This window comes from Amaranthus tricolor, chromosome 16 (assembly GCF_026212465.1).
Source record: "Amaranthus tricolor cultivar Red isolate AtriRed21 chromosome 16, ASM2621246v1, whole genome shotgun sequence".
NCBI lineage: Eukaryota > Viridiplantae > Streptophyta > Magnoliopsida > Caryophyllales > Amaranthaceae > Amaranthus > Amaranthus tricolor.
In genome coordinates, this window is record NC_080062.1 from 19,279,633 (window position 1) to 19,295,911 (window position 16,279).

At 35.5% G+C, this 16,279-nt stretch overlaps 3 protein-coding genes across 3 annotated transcripts; all 3 read right to left on the reverse strand.

Moving 5' to 3' along the window:
• Nucleotides 1-1,558: 1,558 nt before the first annotated feature.
• On the reverse strand, nucleotides 1,559-4,886 carry LOC130803257 (psbP domain-containing protein 4, chloroplastic). Its single transcript, XM_057667453.1, has 5 exons — nucleotides 4,068-4,886; nucleotides 2,957-3,060; nucleotides 2,286-2,397; nucleotides 1,963-2,190; nucleotides 1,559-1,875 (listed from the first exon to the last, which is right to left on the reverse strand). Exons 1-5 carry the CDS (start codon nucleotides 4,375-4,377, stop codon nucleotides 1,811-1,813), a joined length of 819 nt encoding a protein of 272 aa, XP_057523436.1. The 5' UTR covers nucleotides 4,378-4,886; the 3' UTR covers nucleotides 1,559-1,810.
• Nucleotides 4,887-7,367: 2,481 nt separating this feature from the next.
• On the reverse strand, nucleotides 7,368-10,008 carry LOC130802599 (uncharacterized). Its single transcript, XM_057666607.1, has 3 exons — nucleotides 9,634-10,008; nucleotides 7,824-7,915; nucleotides 7,368-7,404 (listed from the first exon to the last, which is right to left on the reverse strand). The coding sequence occupies exons 1-3, from the start codon at nucleotides 10,006-10,008 to the stop codon at nucleotides 7,368-7,370; spliced, it is 504 nt and encodes a 167-aa protein (XP_057522590.1).
• A 682-nt stretch (nucleotides 10,009-10,690) lies between these two features.
• LOC130802600 (uncharacterized) lies at nucleotides 10,691-11,292 on the reverse strand. Its single transcript, XM_057666608.1, has 2 exons — nucleotides 11,229-11,292; nucleotides 10,691-11,034 (listed from the first exon to the last, which is right to left on the reverse strand). The coding sequence occupies exons 1-2, from the start codon at nucleotides 11,290-11,292 to the stop codon at nucleotides 10,691-10,693; spliced, it is 408 nt and encodes a 135-aa protein (XP_057522591.1).
• Nucleotides 11,293-16,279: the final 4,987 nt, after the last annotated feature.

A 16,279-nucleotide genomic window follows, 5' to 3' on the forward strand; every position in this document is an offset into this window, starting at 1 on the left:
AGACCTTCTTCCCATTGCCATATGGTTTTGGGATGGTAAATATCTCCTTGGTTTATGAAGTGTGTGCACTTGTGTGCTCCCATTAATATGCTGGCATTCACAATAAGTCCAGCCTAATTTAACACTTACATGAGCTACACTTCTCTAAGAACCTAACTAGGGATAGGTGTAGTTGAAGGCGCCTTATTCACGTCGTAGATTACTAATTATGTCCCTACCTGTAGTATTTTATTCCTTGCCTTCTGCAGAGCACTTTACCCTTTCTATCTTACTTTCTTAGACTATTGTTAATGGTCAACGTGTGTTATAAGTTGTAAGCTTCCGGATAGTTGCACTCTTTTTGAAGATCTCTCTTGAGTCGAGGGATTCTTTGACTAGTCTCTTCTTTATGGGTATGAGTTACCATCTTTCTTCTCTCCCTAGACCCTAATCATAATTCTTATGAGCGGAATATACTGAATATGGTGATGATGATGAGTTACTAGATAAAGAATCTCAGTAGCTTAGTTGGGTGTGCATAGTAGCAAGGGATTTATTTTGACGTTTGATTCTCTGTGACCCAAAATGAGACTTCTTTGCATTTTTTATTTTTTAAACTAGTTCACAATTTGTTTGTTCTTAATAGTGAACCGCTATCTAAAATGATGGTTTGTTATTAATTTTTTTTAATATGTCATCTGATGTGGACGGTAGAGAGGGAGATAAATTTATATTTATCGTGATGAAATTTGTTATAAAATAACCATTTTTAGAGTAAAAAAAAAACAATTCTTATTTTAGATAAATATTTACTCTTATGTGATATACATATGTAAAATATTATTCATTTACCTAAAATAAGATCAAAATAACCTTATTATCTTGTTAATAATAATATTTTATTATATTTCTTTTATTCCATTTTAAATTTACCTCTATTTTACATTATTTTGATAGTTTGATCTTTATTTCCTTTTAAATATTTACTCTTAATACAAACATGTTTCAATGACACGTGTTGCATTTATATGTATTTTATACTACAAAAGACTCTAAGAATGAAAAGACAAATACTTAACATAAAATAAAAAAAAATATTGATTTTCGTTAATATTAATCAAGATATTTTTCATGATAAATTGTAACAATATTCTTTATCCTTATATATATCACTATAAGGATCATTAATATTAACTTTTTTATAATTTCTTTTTAAAGACATTTAGAAATATTAAGGGTTAAAATATCACTTCAACAACTGTAAAAACTAAATGAAACTGATGGGTTGAATAAAAGGGATTGCGTTATTTTATTGATTTACATGTATTCCTAACAATCATGGTTTAAGTAATACTTCAATTCTAAGAGAAATATTCAAAGATATCAACCACTTGCATTCTGGAAATGGTTCACATTATGTTCTTCTATCCAATATATGCATCCTCAAACATATGGGCGAAGGCCAGGAAAGTGAGAAAAATAATCATTAATACAAACAGCAAATTTTAACCTGTGCCCTATATCATCTATCCACAATATAGATGAACAAATACTATTTCAATTTATGATTAATACTTACTTCCGTGCAAATTCAGACTGTATAGATCAAGGATAAAAACAAAAACACGACCAACACCGCTGTGCAGATTAATACAAATGAACTGGTGATTATTATTTACCCTAGTTTCTCAGACGATGCCAACGTTTGCAGGCACGTATTATAATCAAGCTTTGAGCATTTGAACCTTTTCGTCTTAGTTTTATGATACATCTAATAAATAATCATCGTTTGAATTCAAAGAAGTGGGAAAATTGCTTGCCTACTGTAAAATCAGACAACACGGAAAGATTCAGCTATTCGTTTCAGATCCGGGTAATTTCTCTTCCATTGAAGACCTACCACAATGACAGTCGACAGAAACATGTAAATTTGACGGTTTATATAGCAAATGAAAGAAATGTGCACCAAAATAAGTTGCGTACCACTTCCAGTAACGCTGAATAGATAGAGTCGGTTTCCAGCTGCAGTAGCTGTGATCAAAACATGAGGCGGTTCCAACTCAAACTGGTAATATTTTCTCCCTGAATGCTCTGCTACTTGCATTCGTAATACTTTCCCTTCTACATTTTCTCCTATTACTTCTGGTCCAAACGCGTTAATCACCTTCTCAGGCGGTCCTATTTCTTCTATTGTGGTATTGTCTCCGAGTTCTACACACAGAAAACAGTCATGGACGCACGCGTTATGTGAATGCAATGTCTTCTATAAAAGTGGAAAAAGTTCCGTTGAGTGATAAGATATGTACCGTCTGCAAATCTGCGGACAGGAGCGACAATGACAAACAAGCGGCCTTGTTTGGTGTTTGCAAATCTGAGATCAATTTCAGTCCCACCTAAGTCCGCAATAGAAACAGGAACCTGCAATATGGAATCATGAATCTACTTTAAAGGCCCGTTTGGTAGGTAGTAATGGGAATGAAAAAATAGTGTAATTCTGGTTGAAAAATCTCTTGGTTATCTTAATGGTCATGCTTGTCCAACTTCAATAATCTCATTTTCTTCATAAAATTCATTCCAATGCATTACCATTGGGTGAGACGGTATTAGATAGAAATGGAAATTCGTAAACAAAAGAACTTTTTTGTGATCAAAGTTATATCACCATGGGAATGATATGAAACTTTTGATAAAATTTCATATATTAAATCATTTTTATTACCATCATTTAGTACCATTAACCAAACAACCGTTCAGTTGTGTTGGAAATGAAAGAGTAGTTAAGATCCAAAAATCTTTTCTTTGTTGTTCCACATTGTTCATGAGGAAGGTGAAACTGTGCACGCCAACGCGCACTTCTCTATGCGTTTACATTTAACAAATTGCAACATATAGGTATGAAGATGTATTTGAGGTCCACATTAGATATGTAAAACAGTCAACATAGCAAAATCCTAAGAAAGTAGTTGGTATTTCTAACCTCTTCCCAACCATCAGGCACTTTGAAAAGATAAGGAATGATCGGACTCCATCCAACTCCATGACCTCCAGATTTGTCATCTGGTCTTTGGTATGTTCTCCAACCTGTCTGAGCAATCTACGGCTTATTATTAACTTATGTGCACGCAATGAAAAAGAAATGAACGCCCTAAAAGTTCCGGGACTAATTAATCCCAGACTAGCCATTTTTTTCAGTTCACATGCCGGCCATGGGAATTAACAAGACTCACTACATTGTTGACATCCTAGTTTGAAAATGAAACCCATGTGTCTTTAATTGTGACCAATGTTTCGTCAATGCACAAGAAACTAATGAATTAGGCCCCCTTTTTTTCATTTTTATAGACTATGATCCTAAATAGATTGGATTAAGATAGAAACTTAGAATTTAGCTTTTCAACTTATTTAGTAAAAGGTTTGAGTTTAGCCAAAACATTCCTATAACCCCAACCCAACATGATTTTTTTGGTAGATTTTTTTTTAATGCACAAAACATTGATAATGAGTTATGTGTAAAGTAATTAACTCAAATAATGCTTAAGATAAAGACTGAGACTCAAAATATGCTATATAGTCTAGCATGCTTGCTCATATATAAGAGTTTTCTAGGTAGAAAGGTAGATACAAAACAGGTCCTTTTATAACTAGCACTAAATATTCTAGTCCGGGTAGTTAAGAGTTGAACCTGACATCTTGTCACTAATGGTTAAGACTTAAGATATGTTGTTACTAATGATTAAGGCTCAAGATATGTTCTCCCACCGTCTTATTTATTTTGTAATAATTATTATTTTGGTTTACCCCCATTAATCTTGCATAAATAGATATTTATATTGTTGATAATAATCAATCATTTTCTTTTAATTTTATCACTTTAATTCTTTCTTTCTTTCTAATTTTATGTACACAATTTCTTCTTTCTCCTTATTTATTACCAATATTTAATTTTTTTCTTAAAAATCACCATTATTCTCTCAGCTCTTATTGACCAAGACAAAAGGAGTAAACATTATATTATCATTATGTACAACCAATACAAAGGATTTTCAAGAAGAAATAAAAAGTGAAATGGGGAGAAAAGCAATTATAACCTTGTTCATCGGGTTCAGACAACCCGGGTACTCGTCCAGCTAATGGGCCTTGTTTGACAACAGCCAAAGCATTTGAAGGAATTCCAAGACCTGTGAAAGAAGAAATCAAAGGAACTAACCCAAAACCAGTTTGTACAACTACTGATCTCCTTTTGAACAATCCAGAAGGAAGTTTGTCACGTCCATCATCAGTACAAGTTTCAATAAACATACTCTGCTGGATTCTGCGATTCTGATTAGAACAATGTTTAAAACTGTAGTTTTTCCAACCAAAACAGCAACAGCTGCTGCTGCACATAGTTGATGCCATTTTTCTCTATAATACTTTGGATGATTGTTTGTAATTCAGTCTAAGGTTTATTTTCTGGAAAATTTATGTTGGTGATGGTTATACAATTTTGTTGCTTTATTCAAGAAGTTCGATTTGGTGTTTGTGTCCGTTAATTGTTGTGTGTTGTTGTGAGGACATGGGGATAGAATTAATGCAAGATCATACTTGTGTCACATCTCATCATTTCTGACCTCACACGTGGAATCTGAAATAGAGCGGACTTCATTATTCATCGTCACCATTTTTATTATACCTTGTCTATTTTAATGGAATTTTTAATATTGTTTTTAACTCACTATATACTTCTATCTCTAACTTCTCCCTTAAAAAATATGCTACCAATTAAAATTCGACATTGAAACAATATCTCTATCTATATAATTGATAAATTTTCGTTAAAAAATGAATGAAGAAAATAGAGGTAGGCTTTGCACAAAATGGCGATTGTGGGACTCCCATGTTTATATTTTTACTTGCATTATTAATTTTTAAATATTTTTTTTATTAATATATGTAGGATAGCTTTGAGAATTTAAGTGATGATATAGTTTATTCAACTAGCTATATTACAAATAGAAAATTTGAATAAGTAAATGAATTGCATGCTTGGACACATGAGATAGCTATTGAAATCGATTTTCAATTTATCCGTGCATCGTATAAGCAAAAACGGAGTCGTTTTACTGTTAGTTTATATCTATGTTGCCATCGTTGTGGAAGGTTTAACGGTTAATTGCATGATATAGATAATGCCCCTCAATCAAGTTCTAGAAGTAAGGCATGTGGTTGTCGATTTATGATGATAGGATATTGTTAGAAACTAGAAGAAAGACCATAGCTGGTGAGAGTGCATCCCGGTGATCATAGTTATCAAATCCCGATTCTGATTTATGATTCTAAGATCTTAGGATCCAAAAATAGGAGACCGATCTAGATCGTAAGTAGAATCTTAATGCAGTAGAATCGCGTGATCCTACTTAGCTCAAGAATTTAGGTGGTATAACACGATTCTACGATCCTACGATCCAACGATCCAATCCTACATGCGTAATTTCAATTTTTAAATATTTTCATATAATATATATTTCACTTACGTATAAATATATATTTAAAAAAATTATGTCAATACCTTTATAAAATTCAAGTTCTTCTTTATTTGCAGTTTAAAAATGACTATTAAAATGTATTTTTTTATAAGAAAAACTTAATAAATAAAGTAAAATAAGTTTTTACTTAAATCTTAAAACTTAAAAAGAGAAGAAATATAATTGATAATCAGCAATGCAAAGCACATTGATACATATTTGTAGGATTACACGATTATACGATCCAATTCTATTGATTTCGATCCTATCCCTCAAGGATCCGAGGTTGAATCCCAATCCTAATAACCTTGCTGGTCATAAAGTAAGACCCAACTATCCATTTTTAGTTTACAAGAGATGGTGATGTAAAATGAAGTAGGTTGTCAGCTAACATTTGATAACATATAAGAGAACTTAGTGCCACCGGTTTGGAACCTACTTTTATAATGTTTTCAATTAGACTAAATTATCCAAGGGTTTATGCATGTATGAATCAAATATATAACCTAAGGCAAGCAAATAGATTGTGAAGAGATAAACGTAGCACTACAAAATTTCGCATTAACACCGACAACCCAAAACAGTCAGTCTAAGCCTATACCGACTAATTCTCGACTATTTCGGGTAGTTGGATAAATATTGTCGGTATTTCATTTTAGTAGGAAAACAGTAGGAATTTTTTGACTATCAAATTAGTCAGAAAACAGCAGGAATTTTCCGACTAATTTCTGACTAAAAAATAGTCGGAATTTAGTCAGTTTGCACTGTTCCTGAAATCATCCCAAAATGACAGGAAAAAGCTTTAATAAAATATCCGACCAATTTACCTTCCATTTTCCGACTGACTGGTTGGTAAAAAAAAAGAATAATAGAACTCATTTTTATAATGATCTATCCAACCAACTATACCCATATGTCTATATCCGAAACCCATATTCGAAACTCGAATTCGGATCTGATTCAGCCCAAAAATAAAACGATCAACGTTTCCACCAAATGCTCCCGCTGAGGCTTGGAACCTTTGACCTCTTGCATCAAGGAACAACACTTCAACCACTAGGATACATGTAACTTGATGATTCTTATTGTATTGTTATTATATTTATTAACAAATGACTCCTACTTTAATGTTTATAGATTATTATTATTATTGTTGTTGTTGTTGTTGTTGTTGTTGTTATTATTATTATTATTATTACTGTTACTGTTACTGTTGTTACTGTTACTGTTACTGTTACTGTTACTGTTACTGTTACTGTTACTATCACTGTTACTGTTACTGTTACTGTTACTGTTACTGTTACTATTACTGTTACTATTACTATTACTATTACTATTACTATTACTATTACTATTATTATTATTATTATTATTATTATTATTATTATTATTATTATTGTTGTTTTGGAAGAAGAAGAAAATTCTATTAAATACGCAAACATGTACAAGAGACAAGCCCAGACAGACACAATTAACTTCTAATACATGCATCAGATTGCTAGATAGGTACACCTTCTCGGAAGGATTTTCCACCCGTATTCTTCACGTGCATAGAAGACTGAGTGAATGTCTCAAAAAGAATCTAGGAAACCATAGGAATATCCAAAAAAATCAAAACTATACATCATATATGGTCCTATACATCCAACTAGTATCTCTATCGTCTTTTTGACACAGATAGTAGTGGAATGAACCTTCACTTCGTACTTGATAGTCTTCAAGACAATGTCAGTGGACTTAACTTTTGCTTGCCAAATCGCTTCATTTTGGGTTTGCCATATCTGGTATACTAAGCAGCTCAAGGCGGTGCAAAAAACCTTTTTCTTTGTCGTGGACATTCTCCTTTTTTTTGCAGCTAAGTTACTCGGCGAAGGTATTCAGACATTAGACCCAAGCCATGTCAGAATCGCATGTAACACCCCTGAATTTCCAACCCCTTAAACGAAACCAGAAATCGTGAAGGAAGGGAGGAAATTCGGGTGTTACATAAAAAGAAAGGGAAAATATTTTAAATAATGCTAAAGATTAATTGAAAAGGTGGGCAAGTGAAAATTTCGGCAGCATCTATGTTAAAAACTGAGGATGTGACAAGGATATAAAAATGGATAACATAACTAAACTAATCTAAGGCCTTTAATGCCTTTCCAAAAATATGTCACGATGGAATGAATCATCGTCGGCTTTTCAAATCATCAACTCTAATGAGGATCGTGGTTCTAGTGTTAACGCATCGATTGACGGATACTAAAAGAGTATTCTCACTACTATACATCCAAAAACTATGCAGCGGAACTATGGATCATACAAGGAGTCACATGGCGCCATACAAAAGAATTATACAATCCAAAAACCAAAACTTTGCAGGTAATGCAAAAGCTACAAGCAATAGGCAACTTGTACATAATTGCTACGATCGTACTCCACTCTTTCCCCTAATGCAAAGGAAAAGAAGCTCCTATACCTATCATGTCTAGCTATGATCCTCCTGCTGCTCAACATAATGACCATAGTCAAATGCGTCATAGCAGGAATTCATCATAGGAAGTCATGAACAAACAACAACAAACATATACACGTCAGTAATCGATGAGTTTATAACAATTAAGACACCATCAAAATAGCACACAACCATTATTTTCACTTATACTTCAAACTCTAAGTCATAAATGTGTTAAACTCATCAAACACACTCTTACCCACAAAAAGATTCAATGAAAATAATACAAGGTTCAACATTTTTCATTTGTATTTCCAAAAACCCAATTCATAAGTACATTCAAATCATCAATCAAATTCTTACCCATAACAAGATTCAATGACAATCATAAAAAATTAAGACCGAACTCATAAACTTAGTAAAATTCTAATTAGATACTAGGAAGATTACTTAGAGTAAACTTGAGAGGCTTACAATGGGGCAATTAGAAAAAAGGAGTGAAGACTAGGTGGTTGTGGAGGATACCACGCGACTGGACTGTGGCTGCTGGTGGCGGCAAACTTCACGGCAGTAGGGGAGGAGGAAGCTGGTGGCAGCAACAGGTTGGGGACAACGCTGCTGCTGCCGTGTCTGTGCGTGGCGAAGGAAGAAGAGGGCTGTGCTGCGGTGGCTGCTTGTAGAGGAGAAAAAGGCGTGGCCCTGCCGCAGGTTGTGGTCACGGTGGGAAAGGAGGAATTTCTTGGTTGTCCGTGGGCTGAACCGTGAGTGAGAGGGAAGGAATTGAGAGAGGGAAGAGAGGGGATGAGAGTGACGACTAATCTTTTAGCATTTAGGGTTTCATGGGTTTTTATCCTTGTTGTTGTTGTTATTATTATTATTATTATTATTATTATTATTATTATTATTATTATTATTATTATTATTATTATTATTATTATTATTATTATGTTTATTTATTTATTTATTATTATTATTATTATTATGTTTATTTATTTATTTATTTATTTGTATCTCAATTCCTTTTCTTGCGAGACCCAACTAAGAGACTTACCTTTGTGGGCTCACACATTTTAATAAAATAATCATTTTGATTCGAACCTCTTTATTTAAGAAATCGTAACTATATTTTTAATATACATATATATAAATTAACATTTAAATTCGTATATATGAAAGAAATTTATTAAAAAAATTCAGAAATAATTTAATATAATTATAAAATCTTTAAAAGTTATTATAATATTAAATAATTACATTATTAAAATTTCGCGGTGTTACAGACTACCCCCCTTAAAAGGAGTTTCATCCCCGAAACTAGAGTTACTAAGGTAATAATTGTGAAAATTTGTATTACTAATAACTCAAGAAGGTGTTCTAACCATTTTAGGCCTAAGAATTGACTCAAGGATCGTGACTTTATTAGTACTATTAACAAAAGGTTACTCAATCTGTCAAAATATATATTATTTTGAGTATTTACAATCACATAAAGTGACTCGAACAACCGAGCAAAGGATGAAGTTATGACACCAATTAACTCAAGTAACCCCTCATAAGCATGTAAATATCACACAATTAACCCAAACAACCACTCAAATCATGTAAATTTGTAATAAGTTTATATCATAGAGAAGAAAATGTGTGGTAACGTGTAGAATTCTATCACATTCTACCCCCCTTAAAAACCTAGTTACGACCCCGTAACTTACTAACCTCAGGAAAAAGGTATGGGTATTTCTCATGCATGGAATCCTCAATTTCCCACGTCTGCTCCTGTATGTGCTGGTTAGACCATAGAACTTTCACCATCTTTATATCCTTTCTCCTCATACTACGCACCTTAGAATCTAAGATCTTGATAGGGCTCTCTACATAAGATAAATTCTCATCAAGGTCTAAGGGCTCGGGATCTAGCACATGAGATTTATCGGGAACATATCGCTTTAGCTGCGAAATGTGAAACACGTCATGGACCTTACCCAACTCATTGGGTAATGCTAGTCTGTAAGGGACCTTTCCTACCTTCTCTGTGACCTCATAAGGTCCTATAAACTTTGGGCTCAACTTCCCCCTCTTGCCAAACCTCATGACTCCCTTCATCAGTGAAACTCTCAATAACACATAATCCCCTACGGCGAACTCATCAGGTCTCCTCTTAAAAGATCTGCGTAAACTTTTGTTGATCTTGGGCCGCTTTAAGTCTTTCTCGAATCATTTTTACTTGATCAGTCATCTCCTCTAACATAGCTGGACCTAGAGTGACAAATTCACTGAAATCGTCCCAACATACTGGATTACGACAACGACGACCATACAAAGCTTCAAAAGGTGCCTTCTGGATGCTTGCCTGATAACTATTATTGTATGAAAATTCCACCATGTCTAGGCACTCATCCCAAGATCCTTGCCTATCCAAAGCTACAGCTCGCAACATATCTTCAAGTTTCCTATTCATATGTTCAGTTTGCCCATCAGTAGCCAGATGAAAAGATAACCTAAGAAGTTCTGTACCCAAAGCTTTCTAAAATGCTCCCTAAAATTTCGACACGTATCTAGTATCACGATCAGACACTATAGATCTAGGGATACCATGGTATCGTACAACATTCTTAAGGTAAGCTCGAGCCAACTGATCCATATCCCACTGATTATTCATCGGAATGAACTTAGCACTCTTGGTGAGTCTATCCACGATCACCCATAACGTATCATTTCCCGACCTAGTCCTCGGTAAACCCAAAACAAAGTCCATAGATTTGTCATCCCATTTTCATACAAGAATATCCAAAGGTTGGAGTAACCCTACAGGCCTCTTATGCTCGCTCTTTACTTTCTGACAGGTCAAACACTTGGAAACAAACTCAGCAATATCTCTTTTCATCCTAGACCACCAAAATGTCTGCTTCAAGTCTTTATACATTTTGTCTCCTCCAGGATAAATAGAGTACTTTGAACTATGAGCCTCTGTCAAGATCTTATCCTTAAGCTTTGTGCAAGTAGAAGGTACACACCATCGACCCTTGTATCGAATGCTACCATCCTCGAATATCGTGAATCCTTCAGCTTTCCCTTCTTTAACTCGCTCTCTCGTTTTCTCCAATAAGGAGTCACTCACTTGATTTGTTAAATTTCCTCAAAAATTGAAGGTAAGATGGATAAGGCTGCTAACCGAGACTCTAGCTTCCCATGCTGTGCAATCTCGAGATTCAATCTTTCCATGTCTCTCTACAACTCTCTAGGAACAGTCAAGGAAGCTATGGAATGATTGGTTTTTCTACTTAAAGCATCGGCTACCACATTGGCCTTACCTTCATGGTAATTAAACTCCACGTCATAGTCATTAATCAACTCTAGCCATCTTCGCTGTCTCATGTTCAAATTTGTTGTGTATACAAGTATCGCAAGCTTTGATGGTCAGTATAAATTTTGCAATTCACTCCATACAAGTAATGTCTCCAAATCTTCAGGGCAAAGATAATGGCTGCTAGTTCTAGGTCATGATTCGGATAATTGACTTCATGTGGTTTAAGTTGTCTTGACGCATAAGAAATAAGCTTTCGGTCTTGCATCAACACACACCCTAACCCATTTTTCGAGGCATCACTATAAACAAGATATTTAGACGTGCTGTCTGGAAGAGTTAAAACCGGTACAATAGTCAATCTCTCATTTAATGTTTGGAAGGCTCCCTCACACTCCTTAGTCTACTCAAATTTCTTGTCTTTCTTCATCAAATTGGTCATCAGTCGGGCAATCTTCGAGAAATCCTTCACAAATCTTCTATAGTAACCAGCCAAACCCAGAAAACTTCAAATCTCCGTCACATTTTTTGGTGTAGGCCAATCCCTCATCGCCTCAATCTTAGCTGGATCCACGGTAACTCCCTCATTGGATACAAAATGCTCTAGATATGATACTTTTTCAAGCCAAAACTCACACTTAGAAAATTTGGCATATAATTGATTCTCCCGAAGTATCTGCAATACTTGCCTGAAATGTTGCTCGTGCTCTCCCTCATCCTTTGAATACACCAAGATATCATCAATGAAGACAATAACGAACTTATCAAGGCATGCACTAAATACCGATTCATCAAACACATGAATGCTGCTGGTGCATTTGTCAGCCCAAATGGCATCATTGTAAACTCAAAATTCCATAGCGAGTCCTAAAGGTCGTCTTGGGTACATCTCTCTCCGCTATTCTCAATTGATGATAACCAGATCTCAAGTCAATTTCAGAAAACATTTCAGCTCTCTTAAGTTGGTCAAACAGGTCATCAATTCTCGGTAGAGGGTATTTGTTCTTCACAGAACCTTTTTCAACTCAAGGTAATCTGTGCATAGTCTCATACTCCCATCCTTCTTGTGAACAAACAACACAGGTGCCCCCCAAGGCGAAACACTCGGTCGTATGTACCCTTTCTCCAAAAACTCTTCTACTTGCTTTCTCAATTCTTCCATCTCTGCTGGTGCCATCCTATAAGGCACTCTGGATATGAGTCCCGCCCCCGGTACTAAGTTTATGGTAAATTCAAAGTTTCGAGTAGGTGGCATTCCTGATATTTCGTCTGGGAAGACGTGTATAAACTCGTTTATGACGGGAACGGTCTCAAGAGTCACAACCTTATCCTCTATCCTTCGAACATGACACAAGTAACAAGGTAATCCCTGCCTCAACAATCCCTTCATTCTCAAGGAAGATACATTCTAGCCCGTTACCCCGAAGTACCCTTATTATACTTTACCCTTTTTCCCTTAGGCCCCACAAGCCTTACCTCTTATTTGTCACACTCAATCTCTGCCTTGAAATGGTCTAACCAATCCATTCTGAGAATGATGTCTAAGTCATCCATGTCAAGCTTATAAAAGTCACTAGGGAAAACAACTTTTCTTACGGTTAAAGGAACTCCTCTATATAACCTAGTACATTGAAATAACTCTCCCGATGGAATCGCTAAGACATTAGAGGTGGATTCAAGGTTCTTTAATCCTAACTTCTCGATCTTTGATGTGCATACAAAAGAATTAGATGCCCCAGTTCAAACAATACTTTAATAGGTACAAAATTCACAAGGAACGTACCTGTCACCACATCCCTCGCCAACTCTGCCTCCTTGCTGTTGATTGCCGTCAACCTCCCAGTAGTTGGATGAGTCACAACCGTACTGGCTCCTCCATTTCCATTTCGGGTGTTGTTCCCATTAAGTCCTCCAGGCTTGAAGCTACTTTAAGGTGTGCGGTTTCCATTCCAATCCCTCTAGTGGTTCAACTTCCTACCACTGTGGTCGTTCCCATCCTTGTTATTTCTGAAATTCCCTGGTCTAAAGCTTTGTTAGTCATTATGTTGTTAAGCTGGATGTTCATGCTTTGCAAAGCACTCATACTCTCGGTGTCCCAGCTTGCTACAATATTTGCACTCCACTAAATTTCCACTGCAGTATTTCCCCGGGTGATTGTTGGGACACTTAGAGCAAAATAAGCTCTCTTCTTGCCATGACGATCCCTGATCGCCCTCCGATCATTGGCACCTCCCAGCTGAGGCTTGCCATTTCTCCCATTTCGGAGGTGTTGATCATTGAAGTTTTTGTGCCTCTTGCTATGGTGAAAACTCTTTTGTTGAATAAAATTCTCCTTCCTCTTTTCCCCACTAGGGGCGGCCCTACTACTAGTCTCGGGCCTTTTTCCCTTGTTCATCTTAATCAAGCTTCCGACTTGGGCAGCTCTCTGATACATCGCATCCAAAGTGGTGTATCTGTCGCTATCGATGTGAACTTGCACCTTATTCACTAATCCTAACTCAAATTTTTGCATCTTCTTTTCTTCGGTAGGGACGTCATCAGGGCAGTATTTGACATATTCCATGAATTTCTTGTAGTATTCATCCACGGACATCTCCCCCATCTCAAGCCTAGCAAATTCATTAGACTTCTGCTTCCTGATATGTGGTGGGTAAAACTTTTCTCAAATCATTGTCTTGAAATCCTTCCAACTCAGCGGATTATCAAGATCACTCATCACACTATCTCTTGCATTCGACCACCAATAGTCTGCCTCTTCTTGAAGGTGGAATGCAGCCTGGTCTACCCTCAAGTTCTCAGGGCATTGCACCACGTTGAACAATTTGTCAACGTAACCAACTTTCCAAAGCTGCAGGTTCCCCAGTTCCTGAGTACGTAGGAGGTTTATTCTGAGAGATTCTCTTGCTCATAAAGGAAGCTGTTTCTGCGGTTGGCTTGGACTTTGACCTCCTTTCCTCAGGCAGTTCCATAACCAGCTCATGTAGTGCCTTGTTAGAAGAGCGTTTTCTCAAAAGTTTTCTAGATAGAGGAGGCATTTCCTGTTAGCATCATATCCAACACGAATATAAGTTTATTTCTCCATCTATGCCAAAAAGACTAGAAACTGTGGTGTCGAAGATTTAACTCACGATCTAACTTATCTACATGTGTACTCCTACCTCTATGATAATCAACCTTAAACAGTATTATGCTTATCATCTTTTTCAATTGCAAACACGTTCTATATAAGTGTGGCTCAAAGAATTTCGTAAATGAACAGTTGAAAGACGGAATTCACATATAGGAAATGAATATTGTCATATATATAGATTCTCAAGCACCCAATCACGCAACCCATTAACCTTCTCATACCAATAAGGTTCAAATTAATATCACATTTAAGCATTATTATACAAATTTAGTAGGTTGTACCAAAAGCTTTACTAACACTAAATAATACTCAATATTGCAAAGATCGTAACTAGCATCTATTAAACAAACCAATGTTCATAAGGAAGTCATAAGTATGAGCAACTTACACTTATGAATCTAATACCAAATTACTTAACTTATTCTACTTATGCACATGCAATAATCACCACAACGCAAAACATAAGTCGTATATCTATCCCAAATCTACCCCAGCTCTCACGCGTAATGTTAACTTAAACAATTCCTTAAAAATTTTACAATACGAGCGTCAAAGTAGGAACCACTGGCTCTGGTAACCACCTGTAACATCCCTGAATTTCCAACCCCTTAAACGAAACCAGAAATCGTGAAGAAAGGGAGGAAATTCGGGTGTTACATAAAAAGAAAGGGAAAATAATTTAAATAATGCTAAAGATTGATTGAAAATGTGCGCAAGTGGAAATTTCGGCAGCATCTCTGTTAAAAACTGAGGATGTGACAAGGATATATAAATGGATAACATAACTAAATTAATCGATTTGATGGATACTAAAAGAGTATTCTCACTTCTATACATCCAGAAACTACGCAGCGGAACTATGGATCATACAAGGTGTAACCGCCTCGAATTATGAAGGCAAACACAAACTGGAATTTGGTATTAATCAAACGGAAGCTTACTTTTCCCAACACAATTAAGGGGTTACTTAAAGGTCAAACCAATATCCAAGTATAATACTTGAACCAAACCAAAGAAATATAATGGAAGTCTTAACTGTCCAAAATATAGGAAAATTACAACCAAATCGAAATAAGTCAAAAGTTCAAATTACATCCTTAAAATAGTCTAAATCTAAACAACTACACTAATAGTCTCTCAAATACAATAAAGAGATCTAAATAAAAGGGGAGTCATACTCCAACTCGGGTTCATCTTCCGCTCGCATATCCATACTCCGTCGAGGTGCCATAGGGGTTTACTCTAAAAACCAAACCATTGGAAAAACATACAAAGCATAGTATCAGCAAAAACGCTGAGCATAAACACACTAGTGTCCGTCAAACAAGTTATTAAAACCTTTTTTTATTTGAGTAAATTCATTTTGAAATATGCTTTTTCATTTGATAAATCATATTATCATTCAAACCCAGCTCAATGGCTCTATAGTCATTTCAAATTCTCATTTTTCATCATAAATCATAAGATCTCAATGGATCCAAATCGATTTCAAACTCATATCATAAGTTTACATGAGTACTCTGTGAGTCATCCTGTGACTCTTTTGGTAGTCAGTCTACCGTCTGTGACATGTCCGACAAGTGTAACACAATGGTATTGTGAACAATACGCGCTCAGCATTGGTGAGCCGTTTAATCATGCACACAACATTTGCTGTGGCATATGTACCCCCCATTTAGGCTTAAACATTTTTTTATATAATATATATCTTGTAACTTCAATAGCATTTGAAAGTTAAAAATATTAACTTTTTCCGTATGATAAACATCTTTTATTTGAACATAGCAAAACATACTTTATTTACGACTTAGCAAAATCAAATCATAAAATTTCCCAAATGGGTAAAACATGCTTAGCATAATCATATCATCAAACATAACCTTTGTATTATATTGGGGCATCACTAGCATGTATGGAAATACATCGTA